The sequence below is a fragment of the Martes martes genome (genome assembly GCF_963455335.1).
Source record: "Martes martes genome assembly, chromosome: 7".
Classification (NCBI taxonomy): domain Eukaryota; kingdom Metazoa; phylum Chordata; class Mammalia; order Carnivora; family Mustelidae; genus Martes; species Martes martes.
In genome coordinates, this window is record NC_137894.1 from 43657406 (window position 1) to 43679819 (window position 22414).

Consider the following 22414-nt stretch of genomic DNA (forward strand, 5'->3'; position numbering starts at 1 on the left):
TTTCTGATCGTCTACAGATGTCAGAAATCATAGCTAATTATAAATTATATTAATTACTTTTGTCTTTAAAATTTTCAAGTGCAAAAAAAATTTTTAATGTTTCCAGCAAAAAGAAAAATTGTTTTTAATAAGTCTACATATAACTTAATGTTTGATGTGGTGTGGCTCTGCACCTCCAGAAGTAAGAGATTTTAAAAGGGCCTTAGGGAAATGGAGGGAGCTGAAATGAGGCGCAAAGAAAGGAAATGGCAAGAGGGAGTGAGTCCTAGGGGCAAAGGAGATGCCTGCTCAGCGGCTGCTGTGTGCCAGCGCTGTTCCAAGAGCTGATGATCCAAAAGTAAAAATCACGACTCTCTAAGGAGGGCACGGTCTGGTAAGTTCAATGAAACGAAGTGTTAAGTGTTATTTTTTTTTTTTTTTTTTTTTTTTTTTTTTTTTTTTTTTTTTTTTTTAGTGTTAAGTGTTATTAAGGAGGTGTGCGCACTGGCGGGTCCAAAAGGTGTGGCGAGTACTCCCATTTAGATGCCAACTGGGAGGGCTTCTCTGAGGAGGTGACACTTGATCGGAGCAGAGGCAGAGGGAAGAAAAGCAGTGTGGGGTAAGATGAAGAAACACAGACAAGGCAAAGAGAAAGGGAAAAGAGGAGGAAAGGCTCGATGCGATCGACGCTCCGGCATCCGGCGTCGACTGCTAAGGTCTTCGGGCGGTCACCGCCCCCTCCCTTCTATCTAGTCCCCTCCCCTCGCCGCGCCTCCCCCGCCCGCCCGGCCTGCGCGAGCTCTGAGGCTGCCGGCTCTCGGCGGACGCCATGTACCGGCTCCTGTCAGCCTTGACGGCCCGGGCCGCGACCCCCGGGGGTTGGGCCTGGGGCTGCGGAAGGCGCGGAGCCCACCAGCGCGCCGGGATGCCGTCGCTCGGCCCCGGCTGGGTCGGAGGCCTCGGGCTGGGGCTGGGGCTGGCACTCGGGGTGAAGCTGGCAGGCGGGCTGAGGGGCGCGGCCCCCGCGCAGTCCCCGGCGGCCCCCGACCCCGAAGGATCGCCCCAGGCCGAACCGTTGCCGCCACAGGAGCAGCCCCTCGCTCCGTGGTCTGCACAGACCCCGATGCCGCCCCCATCCCGGCGCTTCGCCAGAGCCATCGACAGCAGCCGCGACCTGCTGCACCGGATCAAGGTGCGGAGACGCGGGCGTAGGCGGCGGGGAAACCGGCGCTCCACCGCCCGCGACCCCCCGGAATGGGGCCCCTTGGTGATCATCTCCCGGGCCCGAGCGGACCCCATCCCAGGCTGTGGGATGACCGCGGCCGGCTTCTGAGAAGGACTTCCCGTTCCCTGGCTGCCCCGCCACGGTCAGAAGCTGCTGCGGGTTGCCCAAGTCGGGGCGGAGGTCACACCGCCCGCCCGGGGAACCTCCCCTTCGCCCTCAGTGCAGACCAGGCACGCCCCTCACCGTTAGAGCCGCGGCTGGCGGAGCCGAGGTGGGCGGGGCCCGGGCCAAGGGGCAGGGCCCTGGCGGAGGGGCGGGGCCTCGGGAAGGCCCCAGAGCCGCGCGGGGTGCGCTGTGCTAGGCGTTTCGGCTTGTGTTTGAACGGTGTCCTTTCCCCTTCGCTTTTAGGATGAGGTGGGCGCCCCCGGCATAGTGGTTGGAGTCTCTGTAGATGGAAAAGAAGTCTGGTCAGAAGGTGGGCTCAGAAAAATGTTACTTACTGGCTTGTTTTGTGCCAGCTGATGAATGAAATTTTGATGTTTTATTGCTAGGAGTAGATCCCATGAAATGTTCAGTTTTCGTAAAGCCTTACTTATTATAGACAAAACATGTCTAACAGTAAAGAATCGGGCTTTCTGTAAACAGCAAGATTTAAATGTGACTCTTGAAGTCTTAAAGATGGCTTGTTTCTAAGGCCTGGATTTATTGTTCTGAAACTTGTATATAGAGCAATCTGTTACCTGCATATTTGTAGATAACTCTTACTTCTGGGTAAAACGTCAGAAGTTTGTTTTCTTTTTTAATTAACAGTTTCATTAACAAGTTATTGAGTCCCCTATTCTGTAAAATCCACTGTACCAAGCTAGGGCCATTCATGATTCCTTGTCTTTAATGAGTTTACGATCTCCTTTATTACTTTTTTTAACCGGGCAGAGGTGTTAGCTATTTTTTTCCTAACCAAAAGCTAGAAGCTTTGGGAAAGAGATTTCTAATCATTTTATGATAATTTTATCAAAGCGTATTTTATAATTTGATTTACTTACCCATTGCACATAAATTGGTCCAACTGGTCATCCCAGGTTTTTAGGAACCCTACTTTTAGGAAATGTTTTCAGACATCATGTAAAGGAATTAGTACTTTTAGAAGTTTTAAGAGCAATAATGTTTTGAATTTAAAGAAAAATGATTCTTCCCCCAAGTATAGCCTAGTCAGCATACCCACTTTATGGGAAATGCTGTAATCAAAAATTACATAAATGTCAGCTTTATGGGTGAGGGCTTTTTTTTTCCTGCAAATATTTTTTCAGCATAATCTATATTTATAGTTTAAAAACAATCATTATATATCTTTTCATTCTTTTTAGATCTCAGGCCTTATTGCTTAGATTTTCACACTTTCAGCCTCCAGAAGATGAAACCAGACTTTTAAAAAAAGTCTCTAGGAGCTTTGAATTACTAGTACTTTTTTGTCTGGTTTGCAGCTGAGGTAAACTGATGGTTACCAAGATTGGGTTTGCAGGACACCTTTTCTCATTAACTTTTATTGGGTGGTTATTTTAAGGAATCTAGTGGAAACTCAAGAATCAAAGTAAATATAACCTGAAGAACAATGATGTTTTCTTTAAAGAACATAGAATAACTTATGTAAAATGTGGGATGACTAAATTGTCTAGATAAACTAAGAAAAATTAATATCTGAACCAGATAGAAAATTACTATTGTGCACAGAGTGCAATTTCAGTTTAGTTACAAGATTAAGTTGTTAGGCTTACTGTTGCCAGCATTACTAAGACTCTCACCCACTCTTAATTAACTTATAAAAGTGGAATATCTTTTCCTTTAGATAAATACGTGGGTTGTTCTAAGATAGTATTATTTCAGTTTTTGAGGACTCCTTTGACCATGAAGTCTGTTATTAGTGAATTTTTGCTTTTCTTTTTCTAAAGGCTTAGGTTATGCTGATGTTGAGAACCGTGTACCATGCAAGCCAGAGACCGTTATGAGAATTGCCAGTATCAGCAAAAGCCTCACCATGGTTGCTCTTGCCAAACTGTGGGAAGCCGGGAAACTAGATCTTGATATGCCAGTACAACACTATGTTCCTGAATTCCCAGAAAAAGAATATGAAGGTGAAAAGGTAATGAAACTCTCACAGTTCATTTTACTAACCACATGTTAAATTGTTTAAAAGGTTTCATAAGATTCTTCGGTTTGTTTTTAACTAGTGTTAATGGATTAAAGGGGTTTCTTAATTCAAGTAATAATCAATTGGGTATTTTTCTGAAACTTAAAGCTGAAGATGTGTATATGACATGTTTTTCAGTAGCAGTTTAAAATGGAAAATACTACTGAGGCATTATTCCAAGGCCATTAATTTCTTTTTTTTTTTTTAAGATTTTATTAACTTATTTGAGAGAGAGAGAGCAAGAGAGAGATAGAGAACACAAACAGGGAGGGATGGGGAGAGGGAGAAGCAGACTCCCAGCTGAGCAGGGAGCCTGACGTGGGGCTCCATCCAGGGACTTCAGGATCGTGACTGAAGCCAAAGGCAGATGCTTAACCAACTGAGCCACCCAGGCGCCCCTGCTAACTTTTTATTATACAGTTTAATATTGTAATTGAATTTCCATGTCTTTATGATTAGGTTTCTGTCACAACAAGATTACTGATTTCCCATTTAAGTGGAATTCGTCATTATGAAAAGGACATGAAAAAGGTGAAAGAAGAGAAAGCTTACAAAGCCTTGAAGATGATGAAAGGGACAGTGGAATCTGACCAAGAAAAAGAGTTCAAAGAAAAAGGAGGCAAATGCAATGAAAAGAATGACTTTGTTAAAGCTAAGATAGAGCAAGATACTGATGCCAAAGGCCGGAACTTAAAACCTGGCAAGAAAAAGAATGATTTTGAACAAGGCGAATTGTATTTGAAAGAAAAGTTTGAGAATTCAATTGAATCACTAAGATTATTTAAAAATGACCCTTTGTTCTTTAAACCTGGTGAGTGTTAATTCCTTCTCTTAACAAAGTCATCATTACTGAAGTATTAATTTTCAGAAAATCTGAAATGATCCCATCCTGAGGGCATTGGATGTGGTTGATGCTTGTAGCGTGGGTTTTGTTGTCAGTCCAGTGTGTGCCTTCTTGTCTGTAATTCTTGACAAAGCCTAGCATCCAGGTAGCTAGTTGTTTAGATTTAGCCTCAAGTTCATTTAGTGGATTTTTCCAGATCAAGCTATTTGTGGAAAATTATGGAGAAATGTAATAATTGTTCAAATAAAATCTGGACCAAAGAGGGCATGATAAAATAATTGCTAATATGTCAGTATTTAGTTAGTGTTCAATTTAGTATTTAATTTTCTCAACTTATTTTGTGCCTTCATTCCTTAAACAAATTGGTTTTCGTCAACTAATTTTATTTCCCAAAAAACTGATCTATAAAAATAATTTCTTAAATGTATTTTTTGATATGATGCCTACCAAAACCACTTAATGTCTTTCAATTTACCATAGGTCTATGTACTTGTATTCCATTTTTTTTTTTTTTAAGATTTTATGTTTTGTTTTGTTTTGTTTGACAGAGAGAGACACAATGAGAGAGGGAACACAAGCAAAGGGAGTGGGAGAGGGAGAACAGGCTTCCCCGCAGAGCAGGGAGCCCGATGTAGGGCTCGATCCCAGGACCCTGGGATCATGACCTGAGCCGAAGGCAGACACTTAATGACTGAGCCACCCAGAGGCCCCTCCATTTTCATTTCAAAAGTTGTTTTTTTACCATGAATAGATATAGATATAATAAAAAAGGGCAAAGAAATATATTTATGGATTTTGTCTTAAAATGTAAGGTTCCAGTTATTAGTACAGATCATACGCTCTATGTTTCCAGAATCCCAAATGATACAAAGGTATTTATTTGAAACAGTAGCTGTATTTGAATATGTATTTGTATTTTAATATTTATTTGAAATTGTTTTTATACTTACATATACTTTATTAAAATAGGAATGTGCACAACTCATTTATGCCTTGAACAATGAGTATAAGATATATTAAGAACAAAATCATCAACTCAAGAAATCAAATTTGCTTTTCTTTCCCTTCCTGTTTTAGTACCTTTTTGAAGGATTTTAATTTAGTTTTGAGATAAGATTTATTTGCTTATTTCATTATCGTGGAAAGGAGTAGAGTCATATTCTGATCATCATTAAATCATGGAATAAGCAGGGTCATTGCAAAGTTGACTAAATTTGTTACTGTATCATCCGTGATCTATTTCTGAATGCTGAAGTAAAAAGATAAAGGTATGTCAGTTTTCAGTGGGAAATATTTTACATGTTTTTAAATAATAATGAACCATTTTCTTTTCTTCCCCCCCTTTGCAATGATGTCTCAAGGTAGTCAGTTTTTGTATTCAACTTTTGGCTATACCCTACTGGCAGCCATAGTAGAAAGAGCTTCAGGATATAAATATTTGGACTATATGCAGAAAATATTCCATGACTTGGATATGCTGACAACTGTGCAGGAAGAAAATGAGCCAGTGATTTACAATAGAGCAAGGTAAATGATACCTTTGGTGTGTCTCACTATATCACATTTTAACACTGTGCTATTTGTTAAAAGAAAGACTTTCATTGTCTCCATTCCAAAAATCACATTCGCCGCATTTTGAGAGCTTTTCTACATGTCTGTTTTTCCGTCTATAAAGTAAGGGAAATTGAATGTATTTGCTGCAGAGTATTCCAGGATCCTTGGATGAGAGACAGCAATAATAATTTAAACTCATGCATAATTAAACCAAAATTGCTCCTATCACGTGTATTTATCTATAATTTGCTCTTCCATCATCCGTTTTTTTATGTTGTAACTAATATTTTGTTTATCTTTACTATTTTTAACTTTCTAAAATTTTGGAATGATTTAACACTTAAAGATAAATTATAAAACTAAATACAAAGAATTCCCATATACCCTTCACCGAGATTCCCCAAATGTTATCCTTTTACCACATTTGCTTTATCTGTTATTTTTTTCTCAACCATTTGGAAATAAGATGCAGACAGACCTTTCATCCATAAATAATTAAATGTGTGGTTTTTTTTTAAAAAAGGACATTCAGGAAACTAATAACAGCACAGTACTTATATCAATTCTATAGACCCTACTCAAATTTTGCCAGTTCTTCCACTAATGTCCTTTATAGCAAAAGAAAAGGGAGAGAAAAAAAATTTCTGCTTCAGGATGTAGTCCAGGATCATACATTACATTTTGTTGTCATGTCTCTCAGAAGTCACATGAAGTCGTTTTGTCCCATTATTGGTGGTCGTGATTTAATTGCTTTGTTGAAGTGGTACCTGCTGGGTTTTCTCCCTGTAAAAGTTTAAGTCGTTTCATTGAAATATATCAAATTAAATTTTATCATAATTTTTTCTAAATTATGATTCGTAAAAGGGGCATTGGGAGAGAATTTTGAGACTAATGACTATTATGTGTTTTATGGTTATCTTTTCCATTTTACTCATTATTATTTGGTTCACTAGAAAGGTAAGGTTTTTAACAAATCAACTGTTACTTTTACTTTGCATATTTTTCTTAGTACATGCTTTGCAGATGGCTTAATGGTACTTGAAATAGATGAAATTGTGGGATTATTTTAGCTTTATCTTATCCCTATATTAGTTTTGTTCAGTCTTCTGTTATATTTAGTTAAATTACCATTTTTAAATTACGAGTATATTTAAAAGGATTAAATATGCATTGCAAATCAGCCTGAAGGAGGTTTTTTTGGACTTAAAAGAAATTAGGTTAGCAGCAAGCAATGAATTTTAATTTTAAAATGGCCTGTAGTTCTCAGCCACTTCAATTAGTGTTTATTATTTTGGGATCCAACATTACATTGTACTGGAAAGCATAAGAAAAAATGACAAATACTGGAGATTGCCAATTGGGTATAAAAAAAAATTCTTTAGTAAAGATGGTGTGGATGCATGATTTTATTTTTATTTAAATCTAGGTGTTTGATAATGAATGCCTACACTTATATGTAAGGGAGAGAAGAACATTAGGTATCATCACTGAGCTGTTTTCTAAACTGAAAATTAAGACTCTTTGAATGTACAGAACTGCAAAGCAGTTTGCTGTTTTCTTAATGAGTAATTTATGACTTGCACAAACATCAAAATATGACATATGATGGTGAGTTAATTTCATTTTATTGCCCATTCTTTGAAGAAAAAAAAAAGACAGTGGGTTTCCTTTTCTTCTGTTAAAGGTTCCTATCAGCTCTGAGTTTGTTAGATTTAGAAGTACCCAATGGTGCTAAAGGGGTAGTTGATTCATTTTAGTTATATTAAATGGGCTGCTGAAAAGGGCACTAAAAAAAGAAAGAATGTTACCTGTGAAAATGGTCTGTCCACTGGCTTCATCTTTATTTTACTTGATGTAGTATCTACTTGGGACTCTAAAACTCTACTTTGATTCTTTTTTTTGTTAATAATTATTTTAAAAGAGCTTAAAGGCACCAGCTTTTTTTTTTTTTTTTTTTTTTTTTTTTTTTAAAGATTTTATTTATTTATTTGACAGAGAGATCACAAGTAGGCAGAGAGTCAGGCAGAGAGAGAGGGGGAAGCGGGCTCCCCACTAAGCAGAGAGCCCGATGCGGGGCTCGATCCCAGGACCCTGAGATCATGACCTGAGCCGAAGGCAGCGGCTTAATCCACTGAGCCACCCAGGCGCCCCAAGGCACCAGCTTTTTAAGAGAGTTCGGGGAGTAAAAGGAAACTTCAAAGACAAGTATTAAAAAAAAAAAAAAAAAAAAACTTGAAGTAAAACTTAGTAAATGCATATGTTTCTATTCATTTATGTTTGTCATTTTGCAGGAAATAAAATTTCCAGCAAAAGTTTGCAGCTTTGTTAGTGTTTACTCACTCCTTCATAGTAATTATAAATTAAATATATTTTTATTATCCTAACCTAGGCTTTTTAGAGTTATTGTAACCCAAGAGTAAATACTTAGCATCTTTTTGCTCCTGTGTGTGTGTGTGTGTGTGTGTGTGTGTGTGTGTGTGTTCAAAACAATTGGTCCTAGTGTCTGTCACCTTTTTAAGGTATTTCCCTAGAATCCTACCCCAAAATACTACTTACATTTCTTTGGCCAGAATTTTAGCAACAGGCCACACTTAGCTGTAAGAGATGCAGAGAAATTAGTTTTTAGCAGGGTACATTGTCCTGAATAAAACTGGGACTTTCTTAAATGGAAGACTAGGAATATTGACTTAGTATACTCAAATAGATATATTGATTCTATATAACAAGTATGTTCTGTATAGGCAAGTAAACTAAAATAACCCTTGAAGCAAATGCCCATGGGGGAGTGGACTGATTGTTCTTGACACTGAAAGATATTCTGTTGATAGGGGAATCCCTAATCAATGCATTAGCTTATTTTTAGACTCTGTTCATATTCCCTGAGTTTGGCACAATACTTGCAACAAAAATCTCTTATAATTGGATGGGACCAAAAGCAAATACAATGGATATTTTCTGAAGTGTTTGCTGTATTTTGGCACTATAGATATGGTCTTTACTTTCTATTATTACCTTTATGATTATTATTATTTTTATTTGCGAAAGTGTCTTCTAAAATTGAGCATTTTTTTAAAGATTTTATTTATTTGACAGAGGGAGAGTGCAAAAGCAGGGGGAGTGGGAGAAGAGGCTCCCACTGAATAGGGAGCCTGATGGGGGCTTGATCTCAGGACCGTTGAATCATGACCTAAGCTGAACGCAGATGTTTAACCAACTGAGCCACCCAGGTGTCCTAAGCACTGTTCTTCATGAAGCTCTTTTCTATGCCATTAGCTGATAGACTCTATAGTAATAGGTTTCAAATGTTAATGCTAAATGTTAAGTTGGGATTGGTTTTTATTATATGCATTTTAAATTCTGTGGGTTTTTAAACTTCTCATAACAATAAAACACAAACCAGTACATAATTATTACTGAAGGCATTTAAGAAGCATTGCAGAAATAAAAGTATTCTGAATTTCTAAGTTTGTAGTTGTAGATATCTGTAGTTATTCAGTGCTCCAGTGCAGAATCTAGAGATTCTTAAATAAATAAGAGACTGTGTTATCTAGCAGCATTCCATCAGTTATTCAGTTACAGAGCTATCTCAGTAACTTAGTCAAGAACTCGTGTCTATATTGTGTTCTTTTTACTGCAGAAATTCCTTAACAATTTGAAATAGTAAACTTACCTTTTAGTTGAACAAAATTATTTCCATGAAAAGCCATTAATTGTCCTCTGTGAAAAGGAATCAAGACATTAAAGCCTAGAATTTGTTTACTTAAAAGTATAGAGTTCTAGACTGAAGTCTAGAATTCTCCACATTTTTATACCTTAAGGGAGGAATGCCTAAGAATCCTGATTTCCAGCCTTGACATAAGTGGTTTGGAATGCTTTACTGTTAAAGTTACACAAAGCTGATTATCAGTGAAAATATACAGGTAGTTCTCTCCTAGTTTGCAGGCTCAGAGTTCAATGTAAGAAATATATTTGTCAGCAAGAAAATGTATTTTTATTATGTGGTTTCTTTTAGATTCAGTTGGCTGGAATTAGAAATTTAATCAGAATGGAAGCACCTGGGTGGCTCAGTCAGTAAGCTCCCAACTCTTGATTTCGGTTCAGGTCGTGATCTCAGGGTTGTGAGATTGAGCCCATCGTAGGGCTGTGCATTGGGCGTATAGCCTGCTAAAGATTCACTCTCCCTCTCAAAAAAAAAAGTGTAATCAGAGTTCAGGAAGAAAGTAATGAGGACCTAAAATATGGGAGAGGTCATAGGAATGAAGGAAGGGGAAAAGGTAAGTCACAAAACGAAGATTAAATAATAGGATTTAGTATCCTGATGGATGTGAGAGTTGAGGGCAAGAGAGACAATCAAGGTTGTAATTTTTTTTTTTTTAAGATTTTATTTACGGGGGCGCCTGGGTGGCTCAGTGGATTAAAGCCTCTGCCTTTGGCTCAGGTCATGGTCTCAGGGTCCTGGGATCGAGCCCCACATTGGGCTCTCTGCTCAGCAGGGAGCCTGCTTTCTCCTCTCTCCCTGCCTGCCTCTCTGCCTACTTGTGATCTCTGTCAATTAAATAAATAAAATCTTTAAAAAAAAAAAAAAGATTTTATTTACATATTGGGAGCCTGGGTGGCTCAGTGGGTTAAGCCACTGCCTTCAGCTCAGGTCATGATCTCAGGGTCCTGGGATCGAGTCCTGCATCGGGCTCTCTGCTCAGCAGGGAGCCTGCTTCCCTCTCTCTCTCTCTCTGCCTGCCTTTCTGCCTACTTGTGATCTCTCTCTGTCAAATAAATAAATAAAATCTTTAAAAAAAAAAAAAAGATTTTATTTACGTATTGCCAGAGGGAGAGAGAGGGAGCATAAGCAGAGGGAGCAGCAGGCTGAAGGAGAAGCTTGCTTCCTGCTGAGCAAGGAGCCCAGTATGGGACCAGATCCCAGGACCTGGGATCATGACCCAAGCCAAAGGCAAACACTTAACCAACTGAGCCACCCAGGTGCCCCTCAACTAAGGTTTTAAATAATGGAGAGGAGAAGTAAGAGAAGAACGTTTGGAAGAGATTAGTTTTAGACATGTTTGTTTTGAGGAGTGCCTGGATGGCTTAGTCAGTTGGGCCTCTGACTCTGTCTCAGTTCAGGTCTTGATCTTAGGGTCATGAGTCCAAGCCTCCCAGCATGGAGCCTACTTTAAAAAAAAAAAAAGTTTATTTTGAGAAATGAGAAGAGCACATACATATCAAGTCATTTTTTTTTAAAGATTTTATTTATTTATTTGACAGAGATCACAAGTAGGCAGAGAGACAGGCAGAGGGAGAGGGAGGAAGCAGGCTCCCTTCTGAGCAGGGAGCCTGATGTAGGGCTCGATCCCAGGACCCTGAGATCATGACCTGAGCTGAAGGTAGAGGCTTTAACCCACTGAGCCACCCAGGGGCCCCTTGGTCATTGGTTTTCAAGAGAGCATATTTAGATTCTCTGTGGGCTTTTTTTTTTTTAATCTTCAAAGCACATGCCTTTGGCCACCCTTGGTTCACCCAGTATTATGACTTGGACTTTTAGGGGACATAGAAGATTCTTGAAGGAAGAAAGGAGTAAGTTTTCAAATTATATATGCCCACAGACCTCCAAAGTTATGAATTTTGAGGGAAGGGTACATGTTGAGAGAGGAGGCCCACAGGTGATTCTGAAAAACAACTGTCCTGCCCTTCTCCAAAACCAGATTTGAGAATTACTAATGCTAGTAGAGAATCTGATTTGGAAGAAGGGTTGTGGTACTAATGCAGACCTAGAGTTTTCTCTGTAGAAGGGAAGACCTGGGCACGTGGGGCTGCAGTGATTAGAGGGATGTAGGAAAGCATAGGTTTGAGATCTAGAAGAGAGAGTTCAGAGCTGCAGACTAGCCAAGATTGGGTATCAAGGAAGTGCTGGTTAACAGTGCTGCAGGAGGCAAATAGGATATCTACTATACAAGAGAATTAGAAGAGCCTTGAAAATCCAGAAGAAAGCTATTTAGTGATGGTGGACCAGAAGCCAGATTTTAAGGAGTTGAATGACTAGAGAGGGTGAGTGCCTGGAAGCAGAAGGTCTGGGCTGTTCTGTGTAGTTTGGCAGTAAATGATGAGGGAGAAAGGACTGGCAGCTGGAAGCTATAACAAGGATAAAAAGATAAAAGTTGTTTTTCTTGGGACACCTGGGTGGCTCAGTTGGTTAAGCTGCTGCCTTCAGCAGCTTAATCCCAGGGTCCTGGGATCAAGTCCCACATCGGGCTCCTTGCTCAGCAGGGAGCCTGCTTCTCTTTCTACCTCTACCTGCCACCCTGCCTGCTTAAGTTTTCTCTCTCTCCCTGACAAATAAATAAATAAATTTTTTAAAAAGTTGTTCTTCCCTTAGGATAAAGAAAACAGAGCATTTTGTTAACTGAAGTGAAGGACTCAAAGGTTCTAGCATGGCACAGAAAGTCCTTTGTGACCTGTCCCCTCTCCACTCTTCCAGCATCACCTTCTACCACTTACCCCACAAGCTCTCTGCTATAGCCAAATGGAACTGCTTTGCTCTCCAGCTTGGCCTTTGTAATCAGCCATTTGAACAAGGCTCACTCTCCCTAGTGCTCAGGACTCCTCTCATCCACCTTGGTAGTCCAGGCTCCAACAGTATTGACATTACCTGGGAACTTGTTAAAATTGCAGAATTTCGTGACCCCTTCCCAGACCAACTAAAGCAGAACCTTCATTTTAACAGGATCCCCAGGTGATTCATATAGTGCTTTGAGTTTAGAACTGTCTGACAAGACTCATAGTGCCTTGAAAGCAGCTACAGTGTATGATTTAACTAGTCTCTCCAGTGCCTTGCAAGTTGTCTCCATTAACTATTTGGCCAACAAATGATGCTTTCATGTATTGAACTTTTTTTTGTTTTGTTTTTTAATTTTTTAAAAAAATTTTATTTACTTAGAGCACAAGGTGGGGGAGAGGCAAAGGCAGAGAGGGCAAAGGGACTCCCCACTGAGTTCAGAACCTGCCACCGCTGGGCTTGATCCCAGGACCCTGAGATCATGACCTGAACTGAAGTCAGATGCTTACACCAGGCACCCCTAAATATGTTTAATGAGCACTTAGTGGGTGGCAGGTACTGTTCTAGGTTGGGGAATCATCAAGGAGCAATATTGGTAAGGCTCCTGCCCTTATGACTCTTACATTCTATGGGAAGAGACAAACATGTAGACTAAGAATTTCAGATACTGATCTGAAGAAAATAAAACAAAGCAATGTTATATAGAGTAATAGGGAGAGAATGTAGGGGATCTATTTAAAATACATTTTAGACATGACTGATAAGGAAATCTAAATTGCCTTGTTGCAAATACCGAAATAAGTCTGACATAAAAAGAAGCAAGGCAAGATGTTGTAAATGATGAGAACATAGAAGTAAGTAGGGGCTAAATTGCACTGGACAGTGACTCTCAATGCCATTAGACACCCCCCCCCCACTTAATTGAACAAGTATTTTATACCTCCTTTAGTTTCCTGAAATGATCTATATGGTTATATGATCTATAACCTATACTCACTACTCTTTTTTTTTTTCTTTTTTAGAGCTTTTATTTGATAGGGAACACAGGCAGGGGGTGTGGGAGAGGGAACAGTAGGCTTCCCACCGAGTAAGAAGCCTGATGTGGGGCTCGATCCCAGGACCCTGGGATAATGACCTGAGCCAAAGGCCAGTGCTCAACGACTGAGCCACCCAGGCACCCCCATATACTCACTACTCTTTTTTTTTTTTTTTTAATATTTTACTTATTCATTTGACAGAGAGAGACCGCAAGTAGGCAGAGCAACAGGGGTGGTGGGGGGGAAGCAGGCTCCCTGCTGAGCAGAGAGCCCAATGTGGGGCTCGATCCCAGGACCCTGGTATCATGACCTGAGCCGAAGGCAGAAGCTTAACCCACTGAGCCACCCAGGCACCCCTATACTCACTACTCTTAACTAAAATAAAAAATAAGGGGCATCTGGGTGGCTCAGTTAAGCATCTGCCTTCAGCTCAGGTCAAGATTGCAGGGTCCTGGAGTCGAGCCCTATTCCCTGTTATCAGGGAGTGTGCTTCTCCTTCTCCCTTTGCCTCCTGCTCATGCTCTGTCTCTGTATCTCACTTTCTCTGTAAAATAAATAAATAAATAAAATCATTTTTAAAAATATGTAAAATAAAAGAAATATAATTTATAATAAATTATATTTTGATATGTAAGGTTTACTCACAACATTAGAAGACATGATAAAGTCAGATACAACCTAAGACATAAAAGCATCATAAATGTAACAACTGTAAATGCAGACCAATATGGGTGTGTCATACTGGTGTCTTTGGTGGCTACCTCTGGCTAAAGCTGTGAGCGAAATCCAGTGCAATCTTTCTTCGGTTTTCACAATGGTTACTTTCAAGAAAGTTATTGTAGAATAAAAATGTCTAAAGAGTACTTTGTGTTTATAAACAAAATGGAGAGGGTTCTAATCTCAGCTCATTATAAAGATACTTTACTTAAATGATTACTGGTAGGATAATTGAAGGTCTTCCACCGTAAGGGAGAATATATACTACTGTGTGGGACTTCTCCACACGTTGTAGGACATTTAGGACCCTTGAGCCCCCCTTCCACTAAATGTTAGTAAGAGCTCTCTAGTAATTGTGACATGTAAAAAAAAAAGGTCTGCAAAAATTTCCCTTAAGGAGTTGGTACTGCTTCTGTTGAGGACTGTTGATTGTATTGTAGACCATCATAAGAAGTTCGGGTTTTGTAATGTAATGTAATGTAATGAGGATTACACTGGTAATCATTGGAAGGTTTCAAACAGATGGAAGAAGGGTAAGAGAAAATCTCAGGCTTCTGCATGGAGAATGGACTGCAAGGAGATAAAATAATCTATGAAGTATAACTGGTGAAACAAGGTTGTAGAGGCAAAAAGGCAGTCAGGGATGCAGGTAGTAGAATTAGTCATAAAAACAATAGGAAATTTTCTTAAGTGACTGGAGAGAAAGAAAAAAGAATGCATGGTAATGTAAATGCATTGTATTTTTTTTCTTTAAAGATTTTTCTTTATTTATTCAACAGACAGAGATCACAAGTAGGCAGAGAGGCAGGCAGAGAGAGAGGAGGAAGCAGGCTTCCCGCTGTGCAGAGAGCCTGATGCGGGGCTCGATCCCAGAACCCTGAGATCATGACCCAAGCCGAAGGCAGAGGCCCAACCCACTGAGCCACCCAGGCACCCCCATAAATGCATTTTAAGATAAAGATGGGAGTTTGAGGCCATCTAAGTTGTCCAAAGTACCCTGGGATCTTCACAGTAAAACAAAGGATATAGTTGTCTGCCCGCTGGCCAGAGGTGGGGCTGAGGACTGGAAGAGTTTGGGACTAGCTGTTGTGAGGAATAACCAGGAAAAGAATGAGATTTGGTAGCAGCAGTGAAGACTCTTACCAAGAGTGTGGATCGATACCAGTCAGCTTTGTGATGTGAATATCTGCAGCTTTTCTCCCCAGATAAAGAACCAAAGGGGTACCTAGATTTATTCAGGATTGGCAGATTGGTGTACTGTCAGGTTGGGTTGGAAGAGTGAGGAACCCAAAGGTGCTAGTGAGACCACAGCTGAAACCGTTCAGGCTGGAACAGAAAGTTCAGTGAAATTAGGAACTAGAAGACCTAGGAAATTGGGAAGAGTCGAGGGGAAAAGATGGGGGTCACAATGAGGGTATAGAGCAGGCTCAGTTGGAGAGTTGGTTGGATTGGATAACCCTAGTTCTAGGAAGAAATGTCTGAGTTTGAGACCTTACCCATTAAGTGGGTGAAGGTGATGGTGAGATTCAGTCTGACAGTGCTTACGAACAGCCACGGGGGGATGAAAATGAAGATCCTTACGGATGGGACGGCACTCTGAAAACCTCAGGACACGTCTTATTAAGAATCTTGAAAGAAAGGATTCTCTTAAGCCACATTTCATTTTTGGTTTAATTATTTTGTGATTTCATTTCATTTACATGATACTAGAATAGACACCTCATGAAGTCAGGCAGTTTGTCTCTTGTTTAACACTTTATTCCAGCATTTCAAGCAGTGCCTCCCACACAGGAAGTGCTCTATCAGTAATTGCCGAATGCATGAATAAGTAACAGCTGACGTTTATTAGGTAGCTACCAGAAATATGTAACGTGATGGATACATGTTTTCCCATCTCTGCAAAGAAGATATTTTTGTCACCACTTCCCAAATTAGGATGCCGAAGCAGAGAGGCAGCAGACCACCTGGGTTCGAATCCAGGTCGGCCACTTACAAGCTGTGTAGTCTGGGACAAGTTATTTCTATTGTCTGTGCCTCAGTTTTCTATCTGTGAAATAGGAATTAATAGTGGTGCCTACCTCTAAACCTTGTTACAAGAATACATTAGTTCATACTGATATAGTTCTTAGAACAATGTCTGGCACGTAGTAAGAATTTTCAAGTGTTAATCAGATAAAACCAGCATATTTTACTAGCTAGTAAGGGTATGCTGGGGTTCAAACAGGTTTGCAAGCTCCAGCTTCTCTCACTACACCAAGAAAGTCCCACGTCACATCATGACACATGGTATTCCTATGGCATTTTTAACCGGGAGGTATAGTTTCCTTACAAATATTAATCTTAAGCGTCTCAGTGTATACTCTTTTCATTATAAAACTCACATGCAACATATGACTCACTGAGCCCAAGGACTATAAATATCTACCAGACAATAGTGTTTCTGCATATGCACCAGGCAAATGTATCATGTGTAATATTAATTCATTTTTACAGGTATTAAAAGTTTGATACACTCAAAATGGGCAAGCCATGCCAGTGGGGGAAAAAAACAACCGCTTTCTATGCTTTAATTATTCAATTATCCGTGTTTTATTAGAATCTGAATCAGACTGAAAATGAATGCTTTCTCAGAATGTATGATCAGTACATTGAAACAACCTGTCTCCTGTACATATCTTCCTATTCGTCCTCATATATAAAGCCCATAATAGACTATTAAGTTTTTAATGATCATTCTTATTTCATTTTAGATTTTATGTTTACAATAAAAAGAGACGTCTTGTCAACACACCATACGTGGATAACTCCTATAAATGGGCTGGTGGTGGATTTCTGTCTACAGTGGGTGACCTTCTGAAATTTGGGAATGCAATGCTGTATGGTTACCAAGTCGGGCTCTTTAAGAACTCCCATGAAAATCTTTTACCCGGATATCTCAAGCCAGAAACAATGGTTATGATTTGGACACCAGTCCCTAACACAGAGATGTCCTGGGATAAAGAGGGTAAATACGCAATGGCATGGGGCGTTGTGGAAAAGAAGCAAACATATGGTTCTTGTAGAAAGCAGCGGCATTACGCCTCACACACCGGAGGTGCGGTAGGCGCCAGCAGTGTCCTGCTGGTCCTTCCCGAAGAACTGGATGCAGAACCTATAAATAACAAGGTTCCCCCAAGAGGAATAGTCGTTTCTATCATATGTAACATGCAGTCTGTTGGCCTCAATAGCACTGCTTTAAAGATTGCTCTGGAATTTGATAAAGACAGAGCTGACGTATCTTAACATCACAGGTGCAAAAGGAGCTGTTCTGTTCTTGTTCTTGCTGTTGATTGAAACATTCAAATCCCAAAATACATGAGATTTTTAAAAATAGATTTGTAATAGAGTATAACTGAATGCAGAGAATTATGTACTTCTAATTGCTTAATTTTGTAATTGTCTTTTATTGTAGGATTAGTTCTTTATACTCAGGGAAGTAACTATATTATTTTTACTTTTCAAAAAAAGTGTTAATTCTTGAAATAAAATATTCTGATAAAAATAGATTTTTTGAATGTGTGATATTAAGAAAATCTCACTCAACAGGGAACTTTAAATATTACTATTTAAATATGACAGCAGAAACAAGTTAATGAGAAATGTATATTAGTTATCTATCGCAGCTTCAAAGAACAAAAAATTATCTCATGGTTTCCAAGGCTCAGTAGCTTGACTGGGTGAATCTGATACCATTCTCTAATGAGGTTGCAGACAAAATGTTGTGATCATCTAAAGGCTTCTCTGAGGCTGGAGGACATGCTTCTAAAATGGCTTACTCACTTGATTGGTGGCAAGTATCAGTCCTCTGGCTTGTGAGTAGCAAGAGGTCTCAGTTTCCCTCCATGTGGGCCTATCTGTAGGACTGCTTCAGTATCTTAGTGTCACGTTAATTGGCTTTTCCCAGAGCCAGTGATTGAAGAGACATTGAGAGAGGGAGGGAGGCCGGGAGGGAGAGCCATGAGCCAGGCAGAAGCCAGTGTTTTGATAACCTAGTCTCAGAGATTACATACCATCACATTTGCTATATTCTCTAGCTTTCACAGACCAACCCTGATAACAATCTCAGAGGGATTACACAGGGTATGAATATCAGGAGGTGGGGATCATTGGGGGTCATCTACCATGGTCTGACCTCTGGTCCCTAGTGATTAATGTCCTTCCTACCTCCTCCCAAGTTTTCCAGAAATTTCATTCCATTATAGTATCAGCTTAAAACTATCACGAAAGTCTAGGTGTAGATGAGGTTCCTGGGGGTAGTTCCATAAGTATAGTTACTCTTTATCTGAAGACCTGTGAACTAAAGACAAGTTACCTGCTCCCCACATGGGCAACATACAGTGGGCAGCATACAATGGCACAACATAATGCAGTTACTGCTATGGACCCTATGGGGGGAAATGGAAGACACATTCTTGCAATTCTGAAATCCAACCAAACACAGGTTGGCAGCTCCTTGATTGGAACTCAGGGCCTGGGGATAATTCTTGGCTCTTGGGCTATATTCTCCAGGCTCTCAGTTCTACCCTCTGATTTACTATTTTTTCATGAAAGGTAGCATGTGTTTGTAGCTGAGTGGTTTTCCCAGCCTGCTTTCTGCTTATATAAATGTGGAGGTTCAAAGGCCTCTTTTGTACTCTACCTCTCCTTTCAGTTTGAGTAGTGTTCCTGTCCATACAATTTGTTTAAACTTGGTGAGTATCCTACAGATCCCATTGGGGTCAATGTTAGTAAACGAAAGGCATACCACCAAATGTCTTCAAAGAAGGCCCTTCTGTAACTTAGGATTCTGCTGAGACAATTTGAGAAAAAACTTGTTTCTAATAAACCCTGTTGTTTATATAGCTCTCTGAGACATCATCTTGGTTCTTTTCAGCAGTCAAATGATTTTAGTCAGACCCTCGGTTTCATTTAAATTTTTTTAAAAGATATTTATTTATTTTACAGAGCGAGAGCGTGTGTGAGTGCAGGGAGGGGCAGTGGGAGAGAGAAACTTAGGCAGCCTCCTCACTGAGCTTGGAGCCCAATGTGGGGCTGATCTCACCGCCCTGTGATCATGACCTGAGCCCAAACCAAGAGTCGGACGTTTAACCAACTGTGCCACCCAAGCACCTCTTCAGCTTCATTTTAGAAAATGTTTTCCTGGAAGTGCCCTCAATTTTATCTTTGCCCTGAAGCCATTTTAGCTTTGTTCACCATCTGGAGAGTCTGGGAATTTTCCAAACCATCCAGTATTCTTTTTGTCTAGTAGTCCTTCCTTTAGCTTATATCTCTCATGTATTTTGATATAAGCAGCAGGAAGAAGCCAGGAGACACATTCAACACTGGACATCTCAGCTGGATCTGTTCCAAAACCACTCCCATATTTTAGGTTTTGGTTAGAACCTCACTCTACTTCCAGGTAACAAATCTGTAATGTAAAAAATACATATTTCAGATATAATTCAAAACTCATATACCTTGAAGTGTACGATTCAGTAGTTTTTAGTATAGTCACAAGGTGTATATCCATCCCAAAAAAACCAATCTTCTACCCATTAGTCTTTGCTTCCTGTTCCTTTCTCCTTCAAGACTCTGGAAACCACCAGCCTACTTTCTGTCTCTTTGGATTTGCCTATTATGGACATTTTGTATCAACAGAATCCTACAATATGTGGCCCTTTGTGTCTGGCTTCTTTCATTTGGTATAGTGTGCATCAGTAATCTATTGTGTAACAAATTATCCCATCTCACAATTTCTGTGTTTCCTAAATTTGGAAGCAGCTTAGCTGAATTGCTCTAGCTCAAGGTCTCTCCAAGATTTGCAGACAGGATGTCAGTCATCTGAAGGCTGGAAGATCTTATTTTTTTTTTTTTTTTAAAGATTTTTTATTTATTTAACAGACAGATCACAAGTAGGCAGAGAGACAGGCAGAGAGAGAAGGGAGGAAGCAGGCTCCCTGCTGAGCAGAGAGCCCGATACGGGGCTCGATCCCAGGACCCCGGGATCATGACCCGAGCCGAAGGCAGCGGCTTTAACCCACTGAGCCACCCAGGCGCCCCTGGAAGATCTTATTTTAATATGGTTCACCCATGGGCTATAGGTAAGAGGCCTCCATTGCTGGCTTGATGACTGTCCTATAACTTCCCCAAATTGAGTAATTGAAGAGAGAACAAGGCAAATACCACAATGTCTTCTGTAATCTGGCCTTGAAAGTCATACACCATCACTTACACGAAATTCTCGTGATCACACAGACCTGCGCTGATTCGGTGCATGAGACTGGCTCCACAGATGGCTTGCTAGAGTGTTGACATCTGAGGAAATTTTGTTGTAACAGCCTTGGATGAGTGTATTGGAGATTGCACTGAATTCAGGAAAATTCAAAAAGAAACCAAAGTTTTTCTACACTCTACTAAAGGAGGGGTTTTCTATATTTCTGAACCCTAAACCTATTCTTCACTTTCTGCTTTGATCTATAAAGGTAGATGGATGGGCAATTCTGAGTTGGTTGAAGTGTAGAGAAAGCAGCTCCCTAAAACAGATCTGCTTCGTCTCCTCTGATTTCTTTCTGGCTTCTGCTCTCTATGTCTTCTATTTGTATTTGTCAAAGTTTTCCATCTGTGCCATTTTTAAATTAAAGATTTTATTTATTTATTTGACAGACAGGGATCTCAAGTAGTGGAGAGGCAGGCAGAGAGGGAGATAGAGAGGAGGAAGCAGGCTCCCCACTGAGCAGAGAGCCCGATGCAGGGCTCGATCCCAGAACCCTGGGATCACGACCTGAGCCAAAGGCAGAGGCCTCAACCCACTGAACCACCCAGGCACCCCTCATCTGTGCCATTTTTGATAAACATAAAAAGATCATTCCTCCCTTTAATTTATTAGATTAAATTTAATATTTAAATTTTAAAATATATTTTGACTAAAAGCAAATAGAATTACAATTTAAAAAATGTTTCTGATAGTGAAAGAACCATGGTTCTAATCTGATCATGTGATATCAATATAAGCTTTGAACTTTTGCACAGACCACAGAGTGAACTGCTTGGAAGCTCCAGAGAGGGGATCTTTAAATTGGGAGAAAAGGATGAGGCAAGAGCATGATCTAGGTGTTGGGGAGAAGTGCACTGTGATTGAATTATAGGTGCGGGAGAGTCCATAGAGTGTGAAGATCCCCATGAATTTAGTGAATGTGTATTATGAACAAGGCACTTGCCTTCATTGTTTTTCATCTTTTTAAGGATTCTTGAGGCTCTGAGAAGAGATGGGAACTTTTTCAGAAAATGAGGTGATAGGCAAATGTCAGGGATTTACAAACCCTAGATTAGGAATTCCCGTTTCAGGTATTTTTGCCGTGATAACTTCTTTTCTCACTTAATATTGTGAGAAATGATATTGATAAATTTACATATCTCCCGAAGTAGTATCTCAGTGTGGCTGATCCTTAATATTAGGGGAAAGAACTTGGCACAAGTTTCTTATGTTCGGATTTGGGGGGGGGGGTGTTTTTTTTAACCCCTGTAATTTACAAGTTGTCAAGGCAGTCATTAGCTACAAATGATTTGCTTTACCTTCCTGTATCAAACTGTTCTTTTATTTTGTGAAATTGAAAAGAAAATGCCAGAAAGCAGAAAATATTCACATGGCAGATGCTCAATATTTTCTCAATACCCTAAAATGTTAACATTTAGTTACATTCCTTCATTAAAAAATAATAAATAAAACATAAGAGATAAAGCTTAAGACCCCTTTTACTGCCACCCAAAATTCCAGTCCCTTTTGCCTTTTAGGCAACGGCTATCAGGAGTTGGCATATACCCTTCCAATTCCCTGTTTAATTCTCTCATAGCCATATATGTATCCATATCTAATAATAGTATTAATTTGTATTATTTACAGTCATACAAATAGCATCATAGTATACATGTTTTCTACATTCCCTTTTTAAATTTAACATTATTTTATGGTCTGGTCAGTGTATGTTAGCTGCTATAAAATACTACGTTGTATGACTATTTCATACTGTTTTCTTATTGACAATTTTTTTTAATAGGCATTGCTGTAAGGAACATCCTTTTTTTGGTTGAACTATATGAAATTGTTTTTTTAGGTCAAAAATATTTGAGTAGGGACAATTTTTTTGTGGTTGAACATAATTCTGTTGTATGCCAACAGTAACTTTTAATTTTGGACTATATGGTGAATGGGAAATGGTACCTGATTGTTTCTACTTGCATTTACCTATTGTTGGTAAAGTTAGACATATTTTCATATGCTCATTAGCCATTTTGATTTCTTATAATGTAG

General features: G+C 39.6%; 1 protein-coding gene across 2 annotated transcripts; it reads left to right on the plus strand.

The window, feature by feature from the left end:
- The first annotated feature begins 766 nt into the window (after window positions 1-766).
- Window positions 767-17648, plus strand: LACTB (lactamase beta). Of its 2 annotated transcripts, XM_080807430.1 has the most exons (6): window positions 767-1171; window positions 1613-1679; window positions 3151-3341; window positions 3849-4200; window positions 5595-5760; window positions 16839-17648. In XM_080807430.1, the coding sequence occupies exons 1-6, from the start codon at window positions 809-811 to the stop codon at window positions 17368-17370; spliced, it is 1671 nt and encodes a 556-aa protein (XP_080663556.1). In that variant the 5' UTR covers window positions 767-808; the 3' UTR covers window positions 17371-17648. The 2 variants fall into 2 exon arrangements, with proteins under 2 accessions (XP_080663556.1, XP_080663557.1); XM_080807431.1 differs by lacking the exon at window positions 5595-5760 and having other exon boundaries at window positions 16839-17618.
- The last annotated feature ends 4766 nt before the right edge of the window (window positions 17649-22414 follow it).

What these genes read in the sequence shown, in the direction of transcription:
- LACTB (XM_080807430.1), top strand. Translation starts at nt 809, where the DNA reads ATGTACCGGCTCCTGTCAGCCTTGACGGCCCGGGCCGCGACCCCCGGG. An exon ending in AAAAGAAGTCTGGTCAGAAG is followed by an intron (nt 1,680 to 3,150) that starts GTGGGCTCAGAA and finishes CTTTTTCTAAAG; the next exon opens with GCTTAGGTTATGCTGATGTT. An exon ending in AAGAATATGAAGGTGAAAAG is followed by an intron (nt 3,342 to 3,848) that starts GTAATGAAACTC and finishes CTTTATGATTAG; the next exon opens with GTTTCTGTCACAACAAGATT.